At 46.5% G+C, this 25,337-nt stretch overlaps 2 protein-coding genes across 6 annotated transcripts in view; one reads left to right on the top strand and one right to left on the bottom strand.

Moving 5' to 3' along the window:
- Positions 1-25,056, bottom strand: PRPSAP1 (phosphoribosyl pyrophosphate synthetase associated protein 1). Of its 5 annotated transcripts, none has more exons than XM_056505879.1 (11): positions 24,735-25,056; positions 23,958-24,069; positions 16,296-16,348; positions 14,581-14,647; positions 10,372-10,544; positions 9,848-9,963; positions 9,090-9,145; positions 8,469-8,614; positions 2,515-2,585; positions 1,702-1,848; positions 1-1,083 (listed from the first exon to the last, which is right to left on the bottom strand). In XM_056505879.1, exons 2-11 carry the CDS (start codon positions 24,038-24,040, stop codon positions 925-927), a joined length of 1,071 nt encoding a protein of 356 aa, XP_056361854.1. In that variant the 5' UTR covers positions 24,041-24,069; positions 24,735-25,056; the 3' UTR covers positions 1-924. The 5 variants fall into 5 exon arrangements, with proteins under 5 accessions (XP_056361854.1, XP_056361853.1, XP_056361856.1 ...); XM_056505878.1 differs by having other exon boundaries at positions 24,573-24,896; XM_056505881.1 differs by lacking the exon at positions 24,735-25,056 and adding an exon at positions 22,009-22,118 and having other exon boundaries at positions 23,958-24,050.
- Positions 24,953-25,337, top strand: part of LOC130260446 (uncharacterized) — a 4,663-nt gene continuing 4,278 nt past the window's right edge. Inside the window, exon 1 of the mRNA XM_056505882.1 lies at positions 24,953-25,044. The gene's annotated coding sequence lies outside the window, so the exon portion shown is untranslated. The remainder of the gene's footprint in view (positions 25,045-25,337) is intronic.

The following is a 25,337-nucleotide window of genomic DNA, read 5'->3' on the forward strand; positions in this document are numbered from 1 at the left end:
TGAAAAATCTTACACTTTTTATTGCAGGTTCAGTGTTAGTGTTTTGGAGAGCACAGCTGCATTAGAAGCAGACATTCCAACTTCCCTTCCCCACAAGACTCTGCCACAAACTCAGCCCCAGGCAACTCCAAAAACCACGCCTGGCTTTGCAGTGCAGACAAGTGTTCCAGTGAGGACCAAGACCCTCATGTGACTCACCACTGAAGAGCAGTAATGATCCAAAGCTGGCAAAATGAAAAGGCCAACACATTAACTAGCATTCCCTGCTCAGCTGGGACACACAGTGAGCCTGTTCCCAGCTCCCTGACCCATGCATGGCAGCAGCCCCACCAATGGGTTGCCCTAAGCTGTCCTTTCGGGATGTTCCGCTAACTTAGTTTTGATGAAAGTCCCTGCTCCGCTGTGCAGGAGGGGAGAGGCCACTGAGCTGGCACAGAGCTGCTGTTGGCTCAGCTCTGCCAGCAGCACAGCCTGAACGTTCCCTTCCGTGCTCTGGGGTGAGACACAGGCAGAAAAACCCCAAAGGCAGCTCTTGCTGCCCACACAGCAATGAGCAGTCTCTGTTCCCTTCTCACAAGCTGACAGCTACTTCTGTTTAGCTTTTCTTTCCACCCCTACAGGGCGAGAGATAACACACTAAAAAAAAAAAAAAAATCATTAAAGGAACTTAAAAATTCACCACCTCATTTCTCCATCTCTCTTAATCAAGGTGTAATCCCCCCCCACTGCCAGTGGCCCCTTCTATTCACTTGTAAAGTGCTGGTCAGGTTGATTTTTTTTCTATTAGATCTCATGTCTCAAGACCCTGAAAACTTCAACACTCCTACAAAAATAAACAGTTGTGTTATGCCTATGTTTTATGGTATTGCCTTTCCATGCAGATTTCCTTCTCTTGTGGAATCCAGGCCGGGGGCAGGCTCGGCTCTAGTCATCGACAGTGATGTTGCGGAAGAGATAGGCCATGGACTCGCCGTTGTGGATTCGCCGGATGGCTTCTGACAGGATCAAACTGATATCCACAGTCTTTATCTTGGGGCACTGCAGCTTCTGCACCTCGTGGGGAACAGTGTTGGTCACTACCACCTATGCAGGGCCAGAAAGGAAATGAAGTTGTGCTGCTGAGCATTCACCCTCCCTGAGCAGCCACCCTGGACCAACTCCTGGAGGGGTGTGTACTGCTGTTTCACAGTTCAGGGGGAAAAATCCTTGCATATTAGGAAAAAAGATTAAAATAAATGGCCTTTCCCCTCCGTGACAGTCTGTTGACTGTCACATAACCAGCACTCTCCAACAGGCTGATGGGTCCACTCAGATCACAGGATCTATTACTAAGGTTTGGAATCCTGTCCCCTTCATGTACCAGCAGCCCCTGACCAGCTGGGGGAGAGGGGCTGCACAGTGAGATGGCAGCCACACCATCAGCTGCAGGGAGGGAAGTGTCCAGGCACAAGGATGACTAATATTTTTATTAGGGAGAAAATACACAGATCAGATCTGCTTCCTTGAGTGTATCTGTATGAGCAAGTATTAATCACACACTTTTTTTTTTTTTTTTTTTTTTTTGTTCCAATGAAGAACCAGCTAACTGAAAGCACCTGATTAAATGAGTAATTCCAGACATGAGCTACATGCCATGGGAAGGACATCAATTTGTGAGTTTTGGTGCCAGCCCCCACTCTGCAGTCTGCAGAGCAGACTCACCTCATCAATGGAGGATTCCTCTATCAGACGGGGAGCATCTGCTGACAGGAGCCCATGAGTAGCCATCACAAAAATCTTGTAGGCTCCACGCTCTTTCAGGATCTCTGCAGCAGCTACAAAGCTTTCCACGTCATCAATGATGTCATCCTGAGCAGAAACAGAAATAACATCAAAACCAGAAGTCTGCAGAGCCTGCAGGGCAGGAGTGGATCTGCAGGGTACTGCAGCTTTGGCCATGCACACAGATGAAAAATAGAATCCCTGTCTACTTCAGCTGCTGATGAGGACAGCCACGTGCATGACTAATCTGTGAATGCTATTTCCCTGCTTTAATGACCCTTTTGCTAGCGTGGAGAACAAATGTTGTGTCTTGGAAACAAATTAGTCCCTGCACATGCACTTGCCGTTTATCATCAGCAAGGAGGATTTTTTCATGGGGTAGGAGCTGCATATTGATTACTTACACTGCAGCATGGCATAGCAAGTAAGAGAGGCTTGGCAAGTTTTTTGTTTGGGGTTTTTTAACATTTCAGGAGTTTTCTCTGTATGCCCAGGATTTATTCATTACTTGCAGACATCTGACACTTAGAATCAAGGGAGCAAGGAGATTTTAGGGCTTAAAAGCTGAAGTGCAAATGGTTTTCAACAGAAAATTGAAATAACCAAAGCCACCAGCATAACTGGAGAAAAGAGTGTCTAAAAACCATGTTCCCACTCCTATACCAGCCATCCCTCTGAGCCTCAGGGATAGAGCAGCTGAAGCAAAGTTGCTGTGAAGAAGCCTCCCCCAACCTGTTCCCCTCACACTCATACCACAATGATGGCAATTCTTCCTCCAACGTCTCCCACCACAGTGATTGGCGGCTTCTCCTTGGCCATCATCACTAAAGAAGGAAAAAAGAGTCCAGGTGAGCCAGGCTTGAGTCAAACCCCAATAGTTCCACCACACAAGAGGCTGAACCATTGAACATCTCACATTGATGCAGACATAGATGTGCTTTACACAATCCTGACACCCACCTAAATGAGAAACCCTCATTTAATCATCATTCTTCTCCTCAAATGAACAGCACTGCTGCAAAAAGAGGAAATTCTGTTTCTGTGGGGATTTTGTACTGACCTCAGAAACAGAAAGCAATTTCAACTCTCTAACAGAAGCCTGTGCAAGCAGTTACAAATCAGCACCTGGTTTATGGGCAATATCAGTGACCTTCTCTGTGCTCCAGCAGAGGACTTGTAATAGGGTCTATTCCAGGACTGGGAACAACAAATGGGCTTTTCCAAGCAGCACCTCTCAAAGAGCAGGTGCTTTACAAGGTGCAACTTTTCACCTCTTGGACTCAGTAAATCATCTGTAGGATCAGAGACTTGCACTGCAGCTCATTTGCTTTCTCACATCACCAAACACAGAGGGGTCTTTGAGAGGGTGTAAGAACCTTAATACCACCTGCTCAGGCAAAGAAAGCTTAAGGAAGTTTGCAGAAGCAAATTTGCTGATTATTTTTAAAGTGGATTAATGGACAAAATCCAGCTGAAACTCACTTCCACAAGCACAGTGCAACCAGCAATTGGATCAAAGGATACACTGAGAAGCTGTGCTACCTGGCACACAGTGAAGAGATGTACTGGGAAATACAGTTCCATTCCCTCCTGACACTACTTTGGCACTGACAGGGTTCATGCAAAACCACATCCTGCCAAAATTCCAGCAGCATCATAAAAATACCAGAAATCTTAACTAAGATGCACTGAGGGTATCCAGATGTAACACAGCCTTCAGACTTACACCAAACAGCAACCAACCTCCAGTACAGGCCAGGCACTTGCTATCAATCTGCCAGACCTCTCACTTGCCATGAGGTGCTGGTACAAAAACTTCCAGCATGGAAAGGACACTGTGCTGGGCAGACATGTGTCAATAGGTGACAATCTGGGCTGATCTAACCACTGAAGCCAAGAGGCACCTCCAGCATTTTGTAACACTTACCTGGCTCACCTCCACACCCCTCTTTTATACTCTCCACAGTGAGTGCAGAGTGTCCTACCAAGGCACTCGGTGCCCCTCCTTTTGTAAGCTCAGGTCTTGCCAGGATTCTGGCTACAGAGGCTTCTCAAGTGCCTCAAGGAGTTCAGACACAGCAAGAGTTTTCCCTTTTAGGATAACACACTTCAATGTAAAACCTGAGCAGCAGGAGAACACAAGCCATTGCTCACCAAAAAGCCTGTCTGAATATTGATCTCTGCTCTCCTCACCAAAAAAGTCTGACATTAAACTCCCCATCCTGCACAGCAGGATGATCCAGTACTATTCCAGTACTATCTCATCAGTGCCTGGGAATGCTTAGAGTGCAAGCACAGCTGGGTGAATGAGTCACACTGAGGGATATGATGAAAGCAATTATAAGGACCACAACTTTGAAGATTCTTGTATAGAACTGTTCTTTACATCCACAACCTACTCCACAAGCTGGTTTTCCATAAACCTATCAAAACTGTATAAAAGGTGTCCAGTAATTCTGTTTTGCCCAAATTCCCATCACTCATTTGCAGTTAAAGTAACAGCTACCTTGGACTGAAGAGTTAATCAAAAACTTAACAGCACAGATTCCTCAGCCTCCCTTGCATGGTTATTTCTGAGTCTCCTATCAAGTGCAAAGTCACATCTAAATCCTGAAGGAAAAATATTCTTGTGAAGGAAGATTATTTTAATAATAAATGAAGATTAGGCACTATGAGAGATAAGCAGATCATAAATTTCAGTTACAGGCACTACTGACCTGCTTAGATTAGTTGTGAGTTTACTATCTAGCCTGGACAGTAACAGAGCTCCTGGTGGGAGCTGTGAAGTATCAAAAGGATTCCACCTGGCTGTCATCCCAGCTTCCCTGTGTATCCACTGGTGAGTGCCATCTCTGTTTACAACAGCCAGGTCAGGGGAAACTTTTCCACACAAATGGTGAACAGGCCTGGAGAGCTGAAATTCAGCATTATTTTACTCACAGAGACATGGAGTTTTGGCAAATCAGTATCCTTCTACTCCATGAAGGAAGCAGACACATTCCTTGCTATGCTTAAAGGCTAACATGGCAACCAGCAAGATTAGCAGTGCTTTGCATCTCTGTCTGTTTTTAAAAAAGCCGTATTTCAATTTTGGTTTATTTTTAAAGAATGGTAGGCAACGTGTCGACCTACCCGGATCTTAAAGAGATGTTCTCCCTTTTCCTTGTTCAATTTTCTCTGCAAAAAAAAGAAAAAAAAAATTGCAAGCCAAAGATCTACCCACAACCACATCAAATCTCAACTGCTCCAAGGTGATGAGAGTCTACACAAGTGCAGCCAGTTTCTTCTTCAAAATCTTTGGACATATCAAGATGTGCAAGTCAGAACTGCTATGAGGAGGTGCCTTGAAAAATGATTTAAATAATAAAGAATATTTTCATCCCAGACACAAACCCTCTGTGTTTGCAGACAAGAGAGGGTAACAGAAATAAGCCATGGTGGTACTTTTGCCTGGTGTAACCCCTTGGATCACATACAAGTTTGGGTTAAAGAGTTGCTGGCTTTTTCTGGAGAGTAAGAAAAGATACTTGTGGTATCTGTAGCTTCTGAGGGAGAAAATAAGAGAAAAAACTAGAGCAACCACCATTTTTTATAAAACAAGAATATCAAAGAACACTTTCACTCAGATGTGCATAATATACACCAAAGTACCACATGTTAAAGGCAGGATCACTGGCACTAGGAAAGAACATTCCCAGGTGTGTAAACATGTTGCTTTAATTAAATGGTCAAAAACAGGTTAAGAAATGCTAAAATAAATTCTGTTTGGAGCTGAGTGTGAATTAAAGTGACAATCACCAAGAAATATAATGCTACATTTACAACAGAGCAAAAGGCTGCTCAAGAATGAACTGCTTTGTGTAGAGATAACCTTGGAAGGACAGAAAACATCCCTGTGCCCCAGCCTAAACACAGGCAAGATGGGGGTAGGGAAGTAGGAACAGACCTACAGTCACTCCAGTTTTCCCCCCAAACTCCCTTTGTGGCAGTTTGCTGGGCTCTGGGATTCAAGCAGACCATTAGCTCTCGGTATAAAGAACTGAATTCCAAAGCCACTGAAATGATCTAACAGATGGTGCCCCACTCTTTTTCTGAGGAAACATGCAAAGAGTCCCCATGCATTTGTTAAGGCACAGCCCCGAGCCAGCTGCAAGCTCTGAGACACAAAAGCACACAATCAAAGGGAATAACCTTGCAGTGACATCCTGTCTCCAAAGCTCTGATTACAGGGGCTGCAGTGATGGGCTCTTGCTGCCACTCTAGCACAGCATTTTAAGTGCAATTTAGAAGCACCTCTGGCATTTTTCTGTTGTGGCTCCCTATGAATTAGAATATCAGGCCACACTCACAGGACAATAAATAAGCCATTACACTGCCTAGTACTCATTAATTAGAGGCACATGATCCCTGCTAGAACAGGGGGAGAAGGTGCATGCCAGGACTCAGGAGCCCAGCCAATTCCCCAGGAAGCCCATGGAGAATGGCACGAAGCATGAGCCATCACTGTGGGGCTCTGGGGCTGCTCCCAGACACAGGTTTCACCTCTCTCCTGGCTCTAACTGCCTGGAGCTTCAATTGCCAAGTCTGGGATGCTCCACAGCGATCTGGTTGTAGCCCAGAGTGGGATATTCCATAAGAAGTCTCAGTCATTCCCCAGGAACATGCCCAACCTTCTGTCTGCCAGGCCCAGGTTTGGTTGCTGAGCCAGGCAGACTCACAGACTGCTTCTGTTTTGACAATCAGAGGGTCTGGGGACAGTTTTGGTGTAAGGAACATCCAGTTCTGAGCAGCAGCACGTGTCTGACCTTTCACAGCCAACCACACAGCTGAACCCAGCTGAACCCTACACTCTGCCCTCAGAGCTTTCACTACCAGGAAGGGAGAGCTGAATGAGGGTTTGGAATTATGTGACATTTGAGGTGGGAAGATGCTTTGCAAATGACTGAATTGGACAAGACACGAGGCACAGCAGAGAGGGTAAGCACAGACACTTGCAGCCTTGCCATCACAGCTGCACTTTCACCTCTGTCTGGCAGAGACTGTGGCACAACCAGAATGCAAAGACTGCTTTTAGATAGGATAACCTCAGAATTCTGCACCTCCAGAACCTAGGTCACCTGAAACCAGGTATGCCTCAGGTTAGAAAACTGCAGAGAAAAGCAGCTACTAGTGAGAGTTTTGCACAAATTTGCCCCACAATCCACCCCATGACAGTGAGCTGCCAAGGCACAGCTCAACTGTTTTACACTGTGCCTGGGGCATGCTGGGATGTAAAGTCATTGGTCAAGTGCTGAGTTTGTGCAGCAGGAGATAAAATAAGAAAGTGGTGATACACAGCAAATTAGTTTGTGTTTGGATAGCTGAGGACTGAAAACAATTTTCCATTGGATTCATAATTAAACTGGACAAGGGCACATTTCTGTATGAACAACCATTTACAGGGTTCTCCAGCAGCACAACCTTCCACAGTTGAGCTTCTTTGAAGTGACATGGCTGGAAATAAAAATACAATCACATCAATTCCTCCATAGCAGACAAATGTCAGCTACTGATATTCTGGAGGACAGCATCCTCCATACCAGGAGAGGAAGGAGAAAGTGAAGAATAACCATGCAAATTCCTGCTTTCTTGGACAGGCATGAAAAAAATCTCCTTGTCAGAAGTAGAACAATAAAGTGCCAAACTTCACTGCCAAACCCCACCTGCCCCTCAAGGCCCAAGAGGAGTTTCACCAGCAAAAAGAGCACTGTTTAACTGATTGTATTCCAGTGAGACACAACTAGGGTAAAGTAAAATGCCTGCAGTTTTACTTGCCTCCCCCCTACAAGCTGCCCACAAACTGGTTGGATGTTCTCCCTAAATTTCCAAAGATTAGATGATTATCAGTAGCCCAAACCACTGCTGGGGTTGCCACACACAGCAGCACACAGCCTTTCCCACAGGCACTTCTCAGCCACCTTCCTGCTTCCAGTTTCTGTGCTACCACCACCTGCCTAGAAAACTAAAATCCTCCCACAAGGGAATTGAATTTTGATCACACTGTTGTTACTTGACTGCTGCAGGAATACAAGCAATCCTGAGGATGGCAACTCCCAGAACACAAGTTTCTTCTTTTAGTTTTGCTCTCTGCTCCTAAATTGATGTCAAGAGCTCTGGAAGCAGGTCAACAATGCACTTGGAGAACCTATTCACCCCAGCCACACAAACCTCAAAACCATGTCAAAACACATACTGGAATATGATCACCTGGGTGCCAAGGTGAATAAAACCTCCAGTAGTAACAAAGGCTGCAGAGAAGGGAAGACAAAGACCAGCCCTCCCCTCCCCAATGGAGCCAACAGCCTCTCTCAGTGGTTGTTCTCATTGCTTATACTTTTACATCTCCCTTGTTTCATCAGCTCAATGAATTCTGTTGCTGAACACTGTAAAAGCATCACCTTTATCAGAGGTTTGTCATTCTAACATTACAGAGCAGGCACAGCCAAGGTGAAAACACAGATGCTCTGCATGGCCAGAAGGAGTTAAATAAAAATCTTCCCCTGTGACTTCTCCCACAACTCATTGATACCAACCTTTCCATGAAAAAAAATTCCACTGGTCTAACTGCCTTTAGGTTACACCCATACAGAAAAACCAACAGAAATTTCCCACCAAACTTTTCTCCTTTTTTTTCCCCCCCAAAGGTAAGCAGAGAAGCTTGATCTTACATGGCAGCTCCAGGCCAGGATGCACAGTTGCATTTTTGAGCATGGGAGGGGAGTGCCGGCCGTCATCCATGTCCTGCTCGGTGCACTGAGCCTCCCCGTGGATCACTGCCAGCCCCAGGCGCAGCCTCTCGGCATAGGACTGAGCCCTGCAAGACAGAAACTGCCTCAGCAAGGTGCTGATCCAGCCTCACAGCCCACTACAGCAAGTCTCTCCCAGACCAACAGCAAGCAAAGGCTGCACCTCTGTGGCTGTTTCTCTGTGGAAACCTCACTGGAACTTTGTGACTTTTCATCCCTCATTAATATCCCAAAGCCCACTCTACCCCTTGGCTCCACCACAGGGTCTCCTGTGTTCCTCCACATGTGAAATGTTTTCTGAGATGATCAGGCACTGCTGGAACTCTAGCAGCAAGTCTGACTCCCAATGAACCATTTCAGAGGGGTGGGAATACAAAGCTGAGCTGCCTATCTGCACCACATCCATCCCATTTCCAGCCACAAAGGAATTATGACCAGACTGTCATTCCATCTGCCACCCTCCCACACTTTCCCTAGTATACTATCCACCAGCTCAGGTATTTTCCAAATAACTTTTAACCAGCTAGCAAAGCATTCATTTACCTTTTAGCAGCACCAGGAGATTTGGCTACAATAACTGCATTTCTGTAGTCTGGAATCTGGATGTGATAAAAAGGTTAATTAATTAAAAAAGACCTTCTTGCTAGAGAGTTATTGGTTTAATACATGGCTGAATAATTTCACCCATCCTCCTTCCCAGAACTAAATTTTCATTCTGTGACAAGAAACTAGAGAGGCAACTGCACTTGCTTCCAACACAGTATTTGTGTATTCTGCAAAGGTGGGAATGTTCACTATGTTTAACCCTCCCCATATGGGGAAGCCTTGCTCTCACCATGTGGGAATAAACTTCCATCTTTTGCACATGGAGAATAAAACCTCCATGCCCTACTCTCAGCCCTGCTGTGCTCAGAACTCCTACACTCAGCCCAAGACAAAATCTATCAATAATTCAGAGCAGTCAGAAATCCAGCACAGCACAAAGGGAGAGGGGAAGCAGTTTTACAGGATTTCAGAGGTGATAAGAGGCAGGAGCACAAGTAGGATCTCTCAAATGGCACTAACTCCACAGAGAGCAAAGCTCCTCTCCTGCTTGTGCTGCAGTTCAGTTTCTATCCAATCAGAGAAATGTAACAACTTTCCATGAAATATGCAATTGGTACCCCCAGAGAAAGAATTAATTAGCAGAAGGATTGACCTAGACTGACACCACCACCTCTACTTAAGCAGAGGCCTAATGCTGCCATCACATTAAAATGAGTTCAGACAAGTAGATATACATAGAACTAGAGTAACCTCACTTCTTCTTGTATATACTGAAGCAAGAAAGGGGATGCTCTCAGGTTGTCTACTGGAAAGCTGAAGAAGCCTTGGATTTCCTTTTGATGAAGGTCCATAGTGATAATGTGTGTTAAACCTAACAGGGAAAAAAGACAACAATTTATTGAAAATATTCCCACGTGGCTGGAGTTCTTTCAACACCTCCATTTTCCAGACTGTTTTAGCTATTACTCAGACTATTATGCCATGTCATAAAATAATCATAAACACATTAACACGGAACATTCCACAGACATAATGAGAAACAGGCATGTGATGCCACAGCACTGGGCTGACACTGTATTTCAGTACAACATTTCTAGGCCACTTCCCAGATGCAAGTTACAAAGAAACACAAGAAAGCTGAAAAAAATTGATTCCCCCAGTATGGCTCAAGATCTCAGCAACACATTCCCACATCAAACAGGAGAATGGAAGGACAGATGACCTCTGGGATGGCCCGCAGCAGTGAGCCTGCTGTGCTGCAGCTCCCTGGGACACTCACCTGCCTTAGCAAGCATTGAAGCCAGCAGCTTGCAGACTATGGAGCCCCTCTTCCTCATTTTGCTCTGCTTGCTGTAGGGGAAGTAGGGGATGACCCCAATGATGTTCCTGGCACAGGAAGTCTTCAGTGCATAGGCCATGATCAGCAGTTCCATGACAGCAGTATTCACATCTCTAGGAGATTTGAACACAGTTCCAAATATTAGCAGGTGTTTTTCCAATGCTACTCCTTTTCCATTTATATCCAGAACACTCCTCACCAAAATTCCAAGCAAATAATGCTACATCACAGGCTAATGTATGCCAGACCCAGATTGCAGCCATACAGCTCTTTCCACCACGCCACAACAAATTACAATCAACTCTTACACATACAGGACACAACACCAGCACTCAGCTGTGGTCTGGAATTTCATTCTATGTTCTAACATTAGGTGTACGATGATTTCCCTCCATCATCTGACAAAAAAAACTTTGTATAAAATTGAAACAAATGTCACTTGATACAGTGTAATTTGAAATAAAGTCTTTAAAAGAGCAGCACAAATGCAGCCAACGCTTCATCCACCCTGGATTTCTTAGGGTATTTTCCTCTTTAACAGTGTATGGCAGGTTATTTCTCCTGTCTTAAGAAATACTGCACTTGGAGCAGTACAAACTTCAGACATAGCACTTTGGTGGAGGTTGGCATATCCACATTTCAGCTTATCCAGAGATGGAAGGAACAATAGCACAGGAAATGCTAAAGGACTGTTTCTTGAAAGAAAAAACAACCAAACAGAAAGTAACATAGGCAGAGGAATCACAGAATATGCTGAGTTTGAAGGGCTCCATCAGGATCATGAGGACAATTCCTGGTCCTGCACAGGACACCCCAACAATCTCACCCTGTCCCTGGGAGTGTTGTCCAAATGCTCCTTGAGCTCGAACAGGTTTGGTGCTGTGACCACTTCCCTGAGGAGCTTGTTCCAGTGCCCAACCACCCTCTGGGTGAAAAACCTTTTCCTGGTATCAACCTAAACCTCCTCTGACTCAGCTTCCTGCTGTTTCCTTGAGTCCTGTCACTGGTCATGAGACTGAAATATCCCATTTACAGTTTGCTCCCCACAATCACTGCAGTGGCCCAGTAGGAGTGTATTAATTCCCATTTTAATTAATTTTGGGATGGGGAAAAAACCTAAGCCCTTCAGTTCTTAAGACCAACACTGAGACACTGTCTGCATCATCACAGACTGACTCAAGAACTTTTGGAACCTTCTCTAACTGCCCAAAGACATGACCCATGACAAACCTCTGACCATTTCCATTTCTCCACTGCTCTCTCTTCCTTTGGAAATTAACCTCCACTTGTGCCTCTTCATTTGTGAGGCTCTGGTCTCTGCTGTCCTGCTGGCCCGAGCACACAGTGCCATTTGCACACAAGAAAGCTTTGTTGGCTCTGGAGCACCCAGCCAAGAATTACATAAAACACAGCCCCCTGCCACACAGGACAACGAGCAAACAAAGAACTGTTTCTTCCCTTTGGTGATTTAGCTGTGCCAGTAGGGCTGTGAGAGGAGAAAAAGATGCTACTATCAGTGTCATATAAAAACAAAGCAGTCAAACTAAAGCATATTTAAGTTCATCTGAGAAACTCAGTATTTTTCATCATTATTTATCAACTTACTCTTTGAAAATACATACATATTCACATGGAAAGCAGGTAGAGAACAAGACTGGGACTTCAAAAGGCACCAGCAAAAGTCCTGGTGCTCTTGCAGGACACCAGTAGCCATACTGATGGAGAAGTTATTCAAGGAGGGCACTTCTCCCAGCATAAAAGCAGGATCCCAAGCTGGGCTCTGGGAAGCTCCTGCAGACCAGCTGGCACAGGCACTAGGCAGAGGTGGATGTGTCTGTCCTACAGCAGGGCCCAGGGTGGGTGGGCTGAGATGGCTTCATGCTGAGCCATCACTGATCTGCTCCTCTGCAAGGGGCACTGACCCCAACCAAGGGCACCAGCTGGGGAAAATGACATTGGTGGAGAAAGCCCAGCCCCTGCATGTCCAAAACAGGCACCCAAGAGAGCATCCCAGGCTCCTTGCTGCCCTCCCCATCTCTGGCCTTGAGGCCATGCTCAGTTAGTCACTGCTGGCAGGGCTGAGCCAAGACCTCACACAGGGGCTGGCAGCTCATTACCAGGGCACTCAGACAGCTCAGCTATCCCCCACACCCTGCTTACCACCCCAGAGCCTCCCCTGCTGCTCCTTGTCTCTGCCTGGGCCATCTCTGGACACCCCTGCTCTGGAGGCTGAGCAAACACCTTATGTGACACTGATTTGCAACAATCAGCACCAACACTCAGCACTAAAAGGCTCCTCTTGCCTTTAAGGTATCACAAAATCAACAACTTCTTCATTTTACTACCACCTAAACATGAGCTATTTGATTTTTTTCTCACACAAATGCCAGTCCACACACCAGTCTTGGATGGTAACTGTCCTTGCCACCTTTTTTTTTTTTTTGGTTGTGCTGCAGCTTTTACAACAGAGAGCCTGTATCAAATATTCAGGTCTTTCTGCCCTCTCTGTGCATTTAAGATGCAGACTGTGAATTCACACTGCAGCATAACAAGGTTGTTTTCTTCTCTACTAACAAGTCCTAATATTTTCTTCAAACCACTACTGAGTATGGAAGTCCTATTCTTAGATTATTCCACACAGTTGTTGTTTAGAGTCTCCTGAAAAGCTCCCTGAAACACATTGCAAAATTGAGATGTCCTTGAACCTGTCCTCTCTAGCAATGCAGCAAGGCACAGCTGCAGTTTAGGAATGAAAGATGACTTGGCTGCACAGCACTGGCTCCTCACCTGGAGGGCCTTGAACATTCTGGCTAGAAAAGATCAATTTCTTGGCCCAAAACACTGAATTCAGTTAATGGAGAAACAAGGGGAACAAGTTAAAACCAAAGGGGAGGTTTTCCCCTCCCAAAACTGTTCCTATCCCTAATGCTCTGAGTTAGTTCTCTCTGAGCACTTGAGCTGTTTCATGTTTACACAACTCTCAGTTACAAGTTATTTCAGAGAACTCCTTCACAGGGGACAACAGAATGGCACCATTCACATGAAACATAATCCTACAGGCAAGGGATTTTCATCTTGCAGAGATTTAGCTGCTCCCTGAGGGAGGAAACACTTGGGGCATCTCTCTGGAGAGAGATGAGCCCTAGGAAAAAGTTTCTGCCTGCAAGAGGAATTCCAGAAGTGAGTAACCTGGTCTGTTGGTCCTAGTGATTTCTTTACAACAGGCCAAGCATTTCACAGAGGAAATGAACTTGAATTCTCAGTGGGCTCCATTTCTTTGGCAAGCAAGGAAAAATCCTGTGTCCAGGCAATTCTGCTCCCTGCTACTTTTGAGATACAACTGAGCTCTGCTAACTTATTACTTCTTGTGATCTCCAAAACCTTAGCAGAATTTGGTGACTTGGAAAAAGCTATTAGAGCTGGAATATCCTTGTTTTGATAACATCAATACCTCACCTCTGAAAACAGCACCTCCTCTACTCACAGTAGGTTGATTTGCAGTTATCATTTATTGGTAGGCTCCCTTCCCATCACCCTAGTGCTGTCCCATTACTCTTTCTGAGACAGCAAGGAGCAAGGTTCCTGGGATTACAGATGGTTTTCTAGCCCTCTGCTTACTTGCAGCACTTCTCTTACTCCAAGCCTAGAACAGCCCAAAATAAAACCCAAAAAGAACTGCAAAAGTACAGGAGGGAGGCTCAGTTTCACATCACTGCAGCAAAAGGGAAGTGTAATCCAGCCTGCAACGAAAGCAGCAGCTGCTGTTTGATGCTGGCTCTGTTGCTTGGTGGTTGGGAGGCTGAGGAAATCACCCATCCTGGGATGGAAATGCCAACAGCTGAGTCTGAAAGGCCACCAACACACAGACCAGGGATGTTTCAGTGGAAACCATCAGTCACTCCTGTTCCTGCCTCAAGTGACACACTCCAGCTATTTGATGGGAAGCATCTCAGTGTTGCAATCAATCCCCTGGGAATGTTAACAGCTTAACACTACATGGGGTGCTGGATCTAAGTCAGAGCAATGACAACACTGCATGAGTTCCACTGGTTATCCTGCTGGTTAATAAAGACCAACCCACTGAGCCATCTGCTCATCCAGGTACTCAAAGCACATCCCAGGTGCACAACTGAGCCCTGAGTGCCTCACCTGGGGATGGTCTGTATGATGAAGATATCCTGTCCACGGACAGACTCTTTTATTTCAACTCTTGTTTCTGAAAAGGATGGAAAACAGAGTCAGTTTTGTTTCCAAACATCAGGTTGACAGTGACAACACACCATGTTGTGGCCCATGACCTTGCCCCCAGTCAGGGCAGATGAGGACTCAGGGCAGATGAGGACTCCCTTCTCTGCCCTTTGTGCACATAGATATGCAGATGAACCAAGTGGATTTTCCAAAGGCTGAACCTGGGTAGAGCTGGCATGACATGCCAGAGAATTAGCTGTATTTACAAAGCAAAAGCAGGCTGAAGAGCTGTTAATTTTTTATAGAATTTAGAATTTTATAATTTAGAAATTAAAATTTTAAAATTAAGAAAACAATTTACCTAACTCTCAACGAGAAATCCTTTTCATGCCTCCATGGAGTGCTGAAAGCTATCACAGCACATTCATTAGTGAGCAATTAACCACCCAAGGCAGAACAACCTTCAGTACTTTCAAGAAGTTTCAACTTTCAGCACTTTTTGCTGAGTTTTTGCTTTACTCTTTCACAGCTTTCTATGGGATCAGCTCTATGCTGGCTGGAGAACTCAAGGAAACACCAGCAGCACTGAGATCAGAGCAAGAATTCCCCAATTTCACTGTCAAGGTGAAGACATTTCATCACTGCCACAGGCTGGAAGTCTGTGCCTCTGCTGAGCACCACTCCTACAGTCCCTGACTCAAATGCAGAAGCTGAGCCCCAAGCAGCTCTGCAAAGCTACAGCAATGACTCCAGGTTCCCAAGGTGCCTGCCACACAGTCATAAGCTGGAGGGCAGGGGTAAGGAAAAGGAGAGAAACAGCTCCTCAGCAATGGAATTTCAGTCTAATTGCTTTGCCCTGGCAGTAACCCTACAGGACTCTGCTGAGTGCAGACTGATTTGCTGTGCAGTGATGAAAAACGACCTTAGACTAAGTAGCAAGCAACCTTTAAAACCAACCCCAAAGGGCAGTGAGCTCTCCAGGCAGGAATGCACCAGCCAGCCCAACCTTACCCACAGCAGCTCTCCCATGTGCAGCTCTCCCACTCAGGCTGCAATAGCAGCAGCACTACCACAAATCCTTCCTTTAGCCTGTAGCAGCTCTGTGGTTCTACTCTCTCTTGCAAACAAGGTAACAGGTCTTGACACACTAAAATACTCTTGGCCACTAGAACTCTGCTGGCCAATATCCTTGTGTTTTAGCCCAGCATCTGAAAATGGACACTTAAGGAGTGTTAACTTCCTTAAAAACAAAAACAACCTCCAAAAGGCATTTTCCCCAGCATAGGCATGAATTTGCACTTTCAAAGCAAGGGCAGCTGTAAATTTTGTGTGGCAGGGAAGGGCTGAAAGAAAGGGATAATTTAAAAGTTCACAAAGCAGACACTGAAAAAGCAGTTTTGCTTAGCATAGGAGCATAAAAGATTTGGCAGCTGCTAAAACCTGAGGCAGGACTCTAGAGGAGAGTTTGCAGATGGGCAAACAAACAAGATAACCAAGGAAAACAAGGAACACGGTTTTAATTGCCTTGTCCAAGGTCAGCCATGGAGATTTAGCACTGCCAGGAGCAGCAGTAACATCACAGTTGAATCACTGCACTTCTTGACAGGTCTGGCCCATGGAGTTACCCAGCATTCTATTACCTCAAAACAGTTGCACACAGTAGAGATTTCTCTTACCTCCATTGGTTTCCTGGTACACCACAGATTTCCCCAGCTCAGCACCGAGACGCCTGGAAAGGAAAAAAAGGACATTAGAAATGGAGGAGGGCAGCAGCTTGTGCTGCAAAGCAGGGCCAGACCACATCACACACCACCAAAACACAGCACTGCCCACGAGGGAGCTGAGTGAGCCAGCCAGGCTGCAGAACTACATCAGCCCCTTCTCTGGGGGTCTCCTTCCCTCTGATGGCCCTGGGACACAGCACTCTGCAGCAGGTCACTGCTGTACCCAAAGCCTGTGTGACTGACCACAGGCTGGGACTCCTGATGGCAAAGGACACCTTGCCAGCCTGTGCAATGCCCCCTTGGGCAGGTCTGATCTGCAACTGGAGTTGAATGATTTACTCAGACTCAACTAATGGCACCTGAATCACTTTTTTTGACTTCTACCTCTTTTTCCTTTTTTTCTCCTTGAACCTTCCTTCTAAAATAACTCAAATGATTAATGAGATTTTAACTTCAACTTTTTTTAATTTTTTCAAATTACTCTTTCCTTCTCTCAAATATCAAATCTACAACACTCATCACAGCAAAGATTAGTCACCCTCCTTCTCTTTGTAATTTCTTTCTTACAAAACAAAGACTCACTTTGAAGTGCATTTTAAAAGGCTACAAAATGCAGACTTTTCCCTCAGGTGGCATTTCAGTATTTAACTGTACTGACAAGTAATCCATTAGTAAGTACTTAAAGGCATTTGTGCTTTAACCCAGAGCCTCAGCTGTGAGACCCTGCAGCAGTGAGATGCTTGGGCCAAGTCCCTCCTCTCCCAGGATCTGTTCTGTGGCCATGGCCACACAATGAATTAGGAAACAGTTTATTCCTGAAAAATACTTGTTCACCACGCTGATTATGGCAGCAGTTTCCTTCTGCACTTGTACTGTATTTATCTGGATATGTGCCAAAACTCTGCAGATCAGGACTAACCCTAAATAGAAGAGTCCATACCTGCTGGTTTTTTTAATGGTCTACAGCCTTCAGCAGTCACCCCATCTCCTTACCCCTAACTCAGCCTTGCACTTCAATTGTCACAAAGATCTGTGCTTTCAGAAGTGAAACAGCAACACAGCCAAACCCTGGCATGTTTCTGTCCCATCAGTAACTGCTGGGCTCAGCTGTGAGCCAAAGCTGGAGGTCCCAGCTAGAAGCTGGCCTGGGACAGCTGAGCTAACAGACACTGGGATGCCATGGGATATGTTTGCTTAGCTGGCTCCAAAGCACGTCCCTGGCACACACACCCTCCCCACCGAGTGTCTGGCAGCACGTTTTGCAATGGCTGGGCTGCTGACTAAACTGCCACCTCGAGAGCTGGACGTGCCAGACTGCCACCAGCTCTGCTGGGGTACCAACTGCAGCATCACCCTGCAGCCCAGGCCAGACAAGTCTCACAGATCTCTAACTGGGCTCCTCTCAGTCCAGCTGGGTTAAAACTTGCAGCTGCAATGGAAAGGCATCCTCAGTACCTTCAGTATCTTCAAAAAGAGCTGGCAGCTGGTCAAATAAAAGCAATCCTGGGCACCTCAGGGATAGAGCCACACCAGAGTTGAGTTTTGCAGGTGGGATCCTGCTGTCCTGATGAGGATAGTCTGGCATTTGCAACCACCAAGCTTAGTCCTAATCACTGCTAAGGCATCCGAGTCCAAACAAGCTCAGAAACATACACACACACACCCCCCACAGCACTGTGTGGTGGGAATTGTTTCATGACTCACACTTGTTCCTCCACAACTGCATGGCAAGTCTCGGAGGCACGTAGGCCCTGATTTCACTGCAGACAGCACAATCCTACCTCAGTACTGGGGGAAAAAAGTCCATTGGATTTTTTTTTACAAATGCTCTTAGTCAGCCCTGAATCTCATGGCAGAAGGAAAGCTTCAAAACCAGCCCAGCCAAACTCATCTAAGCAAAACAGCCCTTGGAAGGTGGCACTTTCAGTGCTAAGTGGTGGCAAACAAAACCATATTTGTGGTGCTCAAGGGGAAATGTTCTTACATTGTACTAGGGCAGGTTTAGATTGCATATTAGGAAACATTTCTTCTCTGAAAGGGCTGTCAAGCCTTGGAACACACTGCCCAGGGAAGTGGTGGAGTCACTATACTTGGAGGGATTTAAAAGATGTAGATATGGCACTTGGGGATGTGGCTTTGGCAGAGCTGGGTTAACAGCTGTGCTCAGTCTTAAAGGTCTTTTCCAACTTCATGATTCCATGATACAGCCAGAAGAAATCAGATCCCAGTGCTCTCTTACTCACCATACAGCAGCAGTGCAGTTTGTGTGCTGCTGAAACAAGAAATCAGAAGGACAAATTTGTTCCCCCATGGCAAGAGGGACACTAAAACAGCTTGGCTTGGGACACTGGAACAGCTCAGTTGTCAAACTTGGGTGCAGGGAGCAGCAGAAGAGACAGGACAGAGGTCCCAACTTAGAGGAATGAGCAGCTCTGGTCAGACAATAAATCCCAGCTCTGCTCCAACTGTTGACTACAAGTAAACAAGAGAAGTGGATATGAGATAAAACTGCCCATTAAAGTCCCAGATCAGCCCTGCCTGCAGCACTCCAGAGTCCCAGGAGCCACAGGCACAGCAGGATCCACAGGCAGCTCCCCCAGAGCAGCTGAGGTATGCTCACCTCAGGGGCACACCTTGCACCAAATCCCTTCCAGGAGGCTTCAGTTAGACAAGATATCAGCCAGGGAAGGAGTCTGATAAACCTTGACTGAGTCAAGGACAATAAAGAGGGGACTGTTAGTGCAACTCCTGCTGTAAAGCACCAAATTCCAGAGGACTTTTATCAAAAGGGATATTTGCATGGGAGTCAAGGGCAGAGCACAGCCTTATCAACAACACAGCCTGGCAGCAGCCAAAGTTTGAAGATAAATTTGCCCTTCCTATTACCTCTCCCTTGTTTTCTCTTCCATCCCAATAATTTCTCTCAAAATCCTCTCCATCTAAAGCTCCCAATTGGTTGCATTACAGTTACTGATCACTCATCTGCAGACACAGGCAGACCTACCCTAGGACACAGAAGGTGCCACTGCAGGTAACACAGACCACACACCCTGCAGAGATAAAGGTGCTTCTGGGGAAAATAACATTTTAGCTCCTGCAGATAAATCACATCTCCAAGCAAAATGAGCTGCTATCCTCACACCAGCTCCATCACTAAATCAACTTGTCTGGGGCATGACAGCATCTAAGAGAAAAAAAAAAACCTTTTCATGGCTTTAAAAATCCTACTCAGAGCAATTGGCCAGTAAAAATTCCTATTGATCTGGAATCTTTCAGTAAACACTACCCAGAAAGGATGATCTAACTTTCTGCAGTCTCAAAACATGCCAAGAGGATATTAAGCTCTGAATACAAAAGTGTTTATAAAACCTGCTTCAAATTCACATCTAAATGCAAACAGCTCAGGAGTCACCTATAGTTTAGTGAGGAAGTGACACACTGCAGTATTTTAGGAAACACTGTGAGGCTGTATCAGATTGTACTTTAAAATGCTCCACTGAAGACTGTCAAAAACCACTGTACCAGGCTCTGGAGACAAAGGGCAGCCAGAGAGACTCCATGTTCAGCTGAATCAAATTTCAAGGGGCAAATGTACTTGCAGTACCAGAGTCTGTTTCAGTGCCACTGAGAAGTGCCCTCAGCCCAGGCTGTGTTTCCTTCTCCCTCTCTGTGACCAGAATCCAAGACATTTGTCAGGTTATCTCCCTGGGAGCTTCTGGCCAGCTCACAGCACAAACATTCACTCTGAAGAGAAACCTGCACACAAAGCTCTTAATTATGATATTTTATTTTGGCAATATCCTCTTCATTATAAACACTTTCCCTGGTTTCAGCTCTGCAAACTCCCAACTCTCCCCACATCTACAGACTCCAGGAACTGGTACAGACTCAGGAGGAGCTGGAGGAGAGGACAGAGGGTCTGTGCTGTGCCCAACTGCAGCCAAATCAAGCCACAGCCTGACTCTGAATTGCTTTTCAAACTTTAGCAAACCTTTAAATAAAGATCAGTCATGGTCCAGCCAGCACAATGGCAGCTCTGCAGTGCACTTCCTAATCCCCCAGTATAAGAACAGCCAGGAAAGGGAAAGGGAATGGCAGCTTCCTGGATACAAACTGTTTAGATATCCTTGAAACTATCTGAGCTCTTCTTTGCCTCTCTCCATCCACCCAGCATGACTGGATATTCGAAGAAAAGTCCCTACTGCTCATCTGCCACTGGAATCACTTGTTCCAGCCACACAGCCCAACTACTGGCAAATACCAGGCAGATCTTCCTCTACTCCTACCAGCCCACTCCTGATGAAGGAACTTCCCCTAAAGCTGTGCTGGCCAGCACAGAAAGCCCCACACGAGCCCAGCCTGCTCAGCCACATTCTGTGCTCCACCTAAACTGCACAGAGATGCTCTGACTTCCTCTGCCACCCTCTTGTGTGCTGGCAAGATGACCTAAAGAATATATTTCCTACCAGAAATCCTCTTCAGCTGAGGGAGGCTGCTGCAAGTCCTCTCAATGCACTGTCTCTCTCCAAAGCAGGGCACACTCCCTACCCAGTCACAGAAAACACCACCCTGGGCTTAGAGTTGTGACGCAGCTCCCTGCAGCCAGAAGTCAGAACACAAATCCCATGTTTTCCTAACTGCATGTTGTTTAGGCTCATGGCAATGCTTTATCTTCAGATCACCAGCATTTTGCATGCTGCAAACTAAGTGAATCTCTAGAATACTCACATCCACAGTTGGCAGTGAGACAGTATCACATCCCACATCACGGAGCTGCAGCAGCACTGGGGAGGCATTAGCAAGATTCAATCACCAACCCCCTCCAAGCCAAACACATAAGCAGTGAGTAGAATGTAATATTTGTAGCTGCTGGGCCAAGCACTGCAGTCAGAGGGAGATCTAAATGCATCTGTTGGATTAAAGATCAAAAAGACTCCTAGATCTCCCTCCCCCCAGCAGCACACAGGCCCATTAGGGACCAGCACTGGTCACAGAAATTATCTTTCTCCCCTGAAAATGCAGCTTGTAATCAGGTGCCAAGTGTCCTAATTACAGCAAGAGTTTTCTTTCAGTCGTGAAAAGAATTTAAAATAAAATAATCATCACTCTCAATTTATAAGAGATAAGTAAATATATGGGTTAATTTATGTTTCAGTGGTACTGAATCTAAGGAACATCTTAATTATCTCATGTTTCACAAGGTCCACGTAATCCAGCACCATCTCCTCACCCTGGAGGTCACTATCAACTAAAGCCCTGAAAACCTGAAGTGAAAGTAAGACTGACCATTAGTCACTGTCCCATAACCAGAGAATGCTCAAGGGGAATCATGAAGGTCAGAACTGTGCCAGAACATGATGCTCAGAGTCTGAAACAAAAGTAGCTCTGGAAGTTTAGCAGTAAATAAAGAGAGGAGATAAATCAGGTGTCTGAAAGCTGGTCAGTGTCACACTGTTCCTCTCCAGGCTTGAGATTTTAAAAAGGATAAGTCAGAACTACTCAAGTAGAGATCTTAAGCTCATACCTACAAGTAAAGAACAGATGGGACAGGTGTCTCAAGGGGTCCTCCTAATATTGTGTGCTGCTTTAAAGTTCTTTTATTACTTTTGCTCAAGGTCATAAAAAAACTTTAAAAAGAACACACAATATTAGAGGACAGACTCACCCTTGCAAGATTGATCCAACTCTATTTAAAGGTGCAACTGACCTCCCCAGCAAAGGACAGGCTGGGATGTGAGACAGGGGGAAAGGCAGCAGCCACACATCGTTTGTAACCTGAAAGAACAAGGGATGTGTTACAGACCAGTTGAAACAGCCCTCGAGCTCCTAAGGGAAGGCAGTGCAAAGTCACTGCACTGGATGCTGCAAATACCTTTAATTTTAGGAGACTTTTTACTGTGAATAAATCTGTACTGTGAACAGTTCCAGATTTTGCACCCACAACAAAGATAAATGTCCTTAAGCCACAGTTAAGCAGCAGATGTGTGTCACAGGGCTGTGCTCGTGCCACCACCAGAGCATCCAACATCCCACTGATGGTAGAGCCAAGGGAAAAGCCCCACATCACCCCTATTAGAAATTTACTTGGGGAGAGATCAAGGAGGGAGCCGGGAGGTCATTCTGGATCCAGATCCTGCTTCTTTCCCCCTAGAGAATTCCTGGGATAACATTAGCACATCACCCCAGCCAGTGCTGTGGCCTGGGGAAGTCTCTCTGTGTCTCTTCACATTTTATCTTTAAAAAGAAGGGAGTTATTTTTAAGACAAAGAGCAAGGAAGAAGGATTGCCTGTTTGCTCCTCCAGTCCTGAGAACTCAGAGCTCGTCCCCAGGGGAATTCTCTTGTGCTATGTTGACGCAACAGGACAAGCCCTGTAAAACTCTGTCTCATCTGCTGTAGCAAAACTTACTTTTTTATAAAGAGATACATTAGTTTCAGAGTTCAGTGAAGGAAAAGTGAAACAGACTGACCAAATATAGCAAAAATACATGAGCAAAATAAAAGCGCTTTCCACTCCCAAACATATGGATTTTCCTCCTAGCCTCACACTTAAAGAAGTGCATCACTATTATCCAACACACCTCCTAGCCAAACAGCCAAATCAGCTCCATGGAGATAATCTGTGCTAAGGATTGAACACTGTTTATTAAGTGAGCAGGACAAACAGCAAAACGTTCTTGCAGTTTAAGGTGTCAGCACACCTGTACTTAAGTCCTCCTTCTAATTTAAGCACACCCTTGTAGATGGGAATGGGACAGCAGGCACCTAGCAAAGATAACTGGGATGCTGTAGCTGCAGCAGGCAAACAAGCACTGAGACCCCTCGATATTGGTATCAGCTGCCTATGAACTGCAGCTGAGAAACAGCACAAAGAAAATCCAGATCCTGCTCTAAGTTGACAGCCCAATACAGAATAGTTGCCCTTCTCAAAATAATCCCTTTAGCTGGGACTGCCCCAGTTTAAACCAAACTCATTCAACCCCAGTGTTCAAGTGCTGGAGGAAACTCAGAGCTCTGTGCACCAAGAGCTCCGTTTTGGAAACAGCTGTCACATCCTCCACTCAACAGGACCCAGAGCATCTGTCCTGGACAAGGTCGAACTCTGCTGAAATTGATGGGCTGAAGAAAATGGACCAGACTTTTACCCTGAACCAAACAGCACAGGCTGCCCAGCTCTCACAGCTCCCCAAAATCCACTCTCGTCAGTGCAAGGTGCTGTGCCGAGGTGCACATGGACACTCCCCTTGCCCCAGGCATCGAAGCTGCTGGGAAAACAAGGTCAGAAGAAAGTTTTGAGCATGTCCCAAACCTGCTAAAAACGCTTTTCTGAGCTTTTTCCAGCCAAATTTCACCTCCTTCCTCCCCAAAAGTAACAGCTTTTACTGCAGCCCAGCCTTTCCAGCAGTGAAATGGACGTGAAAGAAGGGAGAAAGCGGTGGGTCCATTTCCACCGCGGGGTCAGGCAGAGCTGGTGAAGATTCCCAGCGCAAAATCCCCACAAAAGGTGTTCGCAGGAGATGCCTTGGGAAGGCAGGAGGATGTCAAAAGCTCGGGAGGACTCCTGCCTGCACCGGGGAGCGATGGAGAAAGAAACTTGAAAGAGAAGGCAACTTACTCCGTGATCTTCTTCGCCAGCTCGGTGGAGGCTGCGGTGGAGTTGGCCGAGAAGACCCGGTAGCCACTTCTGGCCGCGTTCATCGCCAAAGAGTCATGCAACTCCCGTGGAGCTCGAAAGTGAGAAAAAACAGATTTATAAGGCAACAACAGCTTCCGTGGCATCCTTTTCTTTCCTCTCCGCCGCGATCACCGCCCCTTAAGGGGTGGGGAGGAGGAGGGGGAAAAGGAGGGTGGGGACCCTTCCGCTACCTATGGACTCGCCGGTCTATTCCTGCGGCAAATTATGAAAGGGAGGGTGGAAATTATGGTTATTAAAATAAAATGGAGCAGCAGCTGCCTTGGGGAGTAGAGGGCCAGACAGGCAGCGGGTAACCCCACGCCCACCCCGTGGCCCCTCATGCAACAGGGGAGCGATGACCCCAAAATAAGGAGGGGGTAGCAAGGCGGAGAGGGGCTCCCTTGGCTGGAGAAGGTGCGGGTGAGCTGAGGGAGGAAGGCTGGGGGGTGGTTCTTTGTGATGCAGCAGGGCTGGACCGAGCTCTCCGTGGCGGGGTAGGGAGTCCCTGTGAAGGGGCAGATCTTTGGGGGGACGGTCCCATCCCGCTCCCCTCACCCAGCCGAGCGAGTTCCGCCACCCGGCCAGAGCGCCGCTCCCTCCGCCGCCATCTTCTCGGCGGGAAAAGCCCGCCCCCGCCGCCATCTTAGGTGAGGGCACCGCCGCCGCAGCTCCCCCGTCACGGCGTCCCCTCACCGCCTGCCCGAACTGCGCCGGTACCTCGGGAGGACAGCGGCAGAAACGTCCCTCCTCGGCGGATAAACACACTTCCCGCTGCCCGAGCGCGGCTCGCAGCGCGGCCGCCTCCTCCTTCTGCCCGGCGGTGAGAGGCACGGGGTGTCGGCGGCGGCTGAGGTGCCCGTGCCGAAGATGGCGGCGGGGGAAACGGAAGCGCGGCGGCGGCGGCGCTCTGGCCCCGCTGTGTGGCGGGGGCGGCGGGAGGAGCCGCCCGGCCCGCGGAGCCCGCTCCTCTTTCCTGAGGGAACGCTCGCTGCCCGGCGCTGCGCTGGCCGCTCCGGAATCCTCACGGGTACAGGCATTCGATGGCTTAGTTAAACAGAAAAGTTCAGCTCCAGCCCATCTGGCAGATCGCTGGGCTGACCTTTCCATGAACTAAGAGTGTGCTTATATATAGCATATATAACGCCTATAAATTAAATACATTAACGCATATATTATTATATAAATAATATACACTTTTATAGATAAAATACACAACGTATATAAAATATTAAATACATAATATATAGTGTACATATCACATATAATACGCATATTATATGTGTATCGTAATTATATATAAAATATATAATATATGCTATA

The sequence above is a fragment of the Oenanthe melanoleuca genome, chromosome 18 (assembly GCF_029582105.1).
Source record: "Oenanthe melanoleuca isolate GR-GAL-2019-014 chromosome 18, OMel1.0, whole genome shotgun sequence".
Lineage (NCBI taxonomy): Eukaryota > Metazoa > Chordata > Aves > Passeriformes > Muscicapidae > Oenanthe > Oenanthe melanoleuca.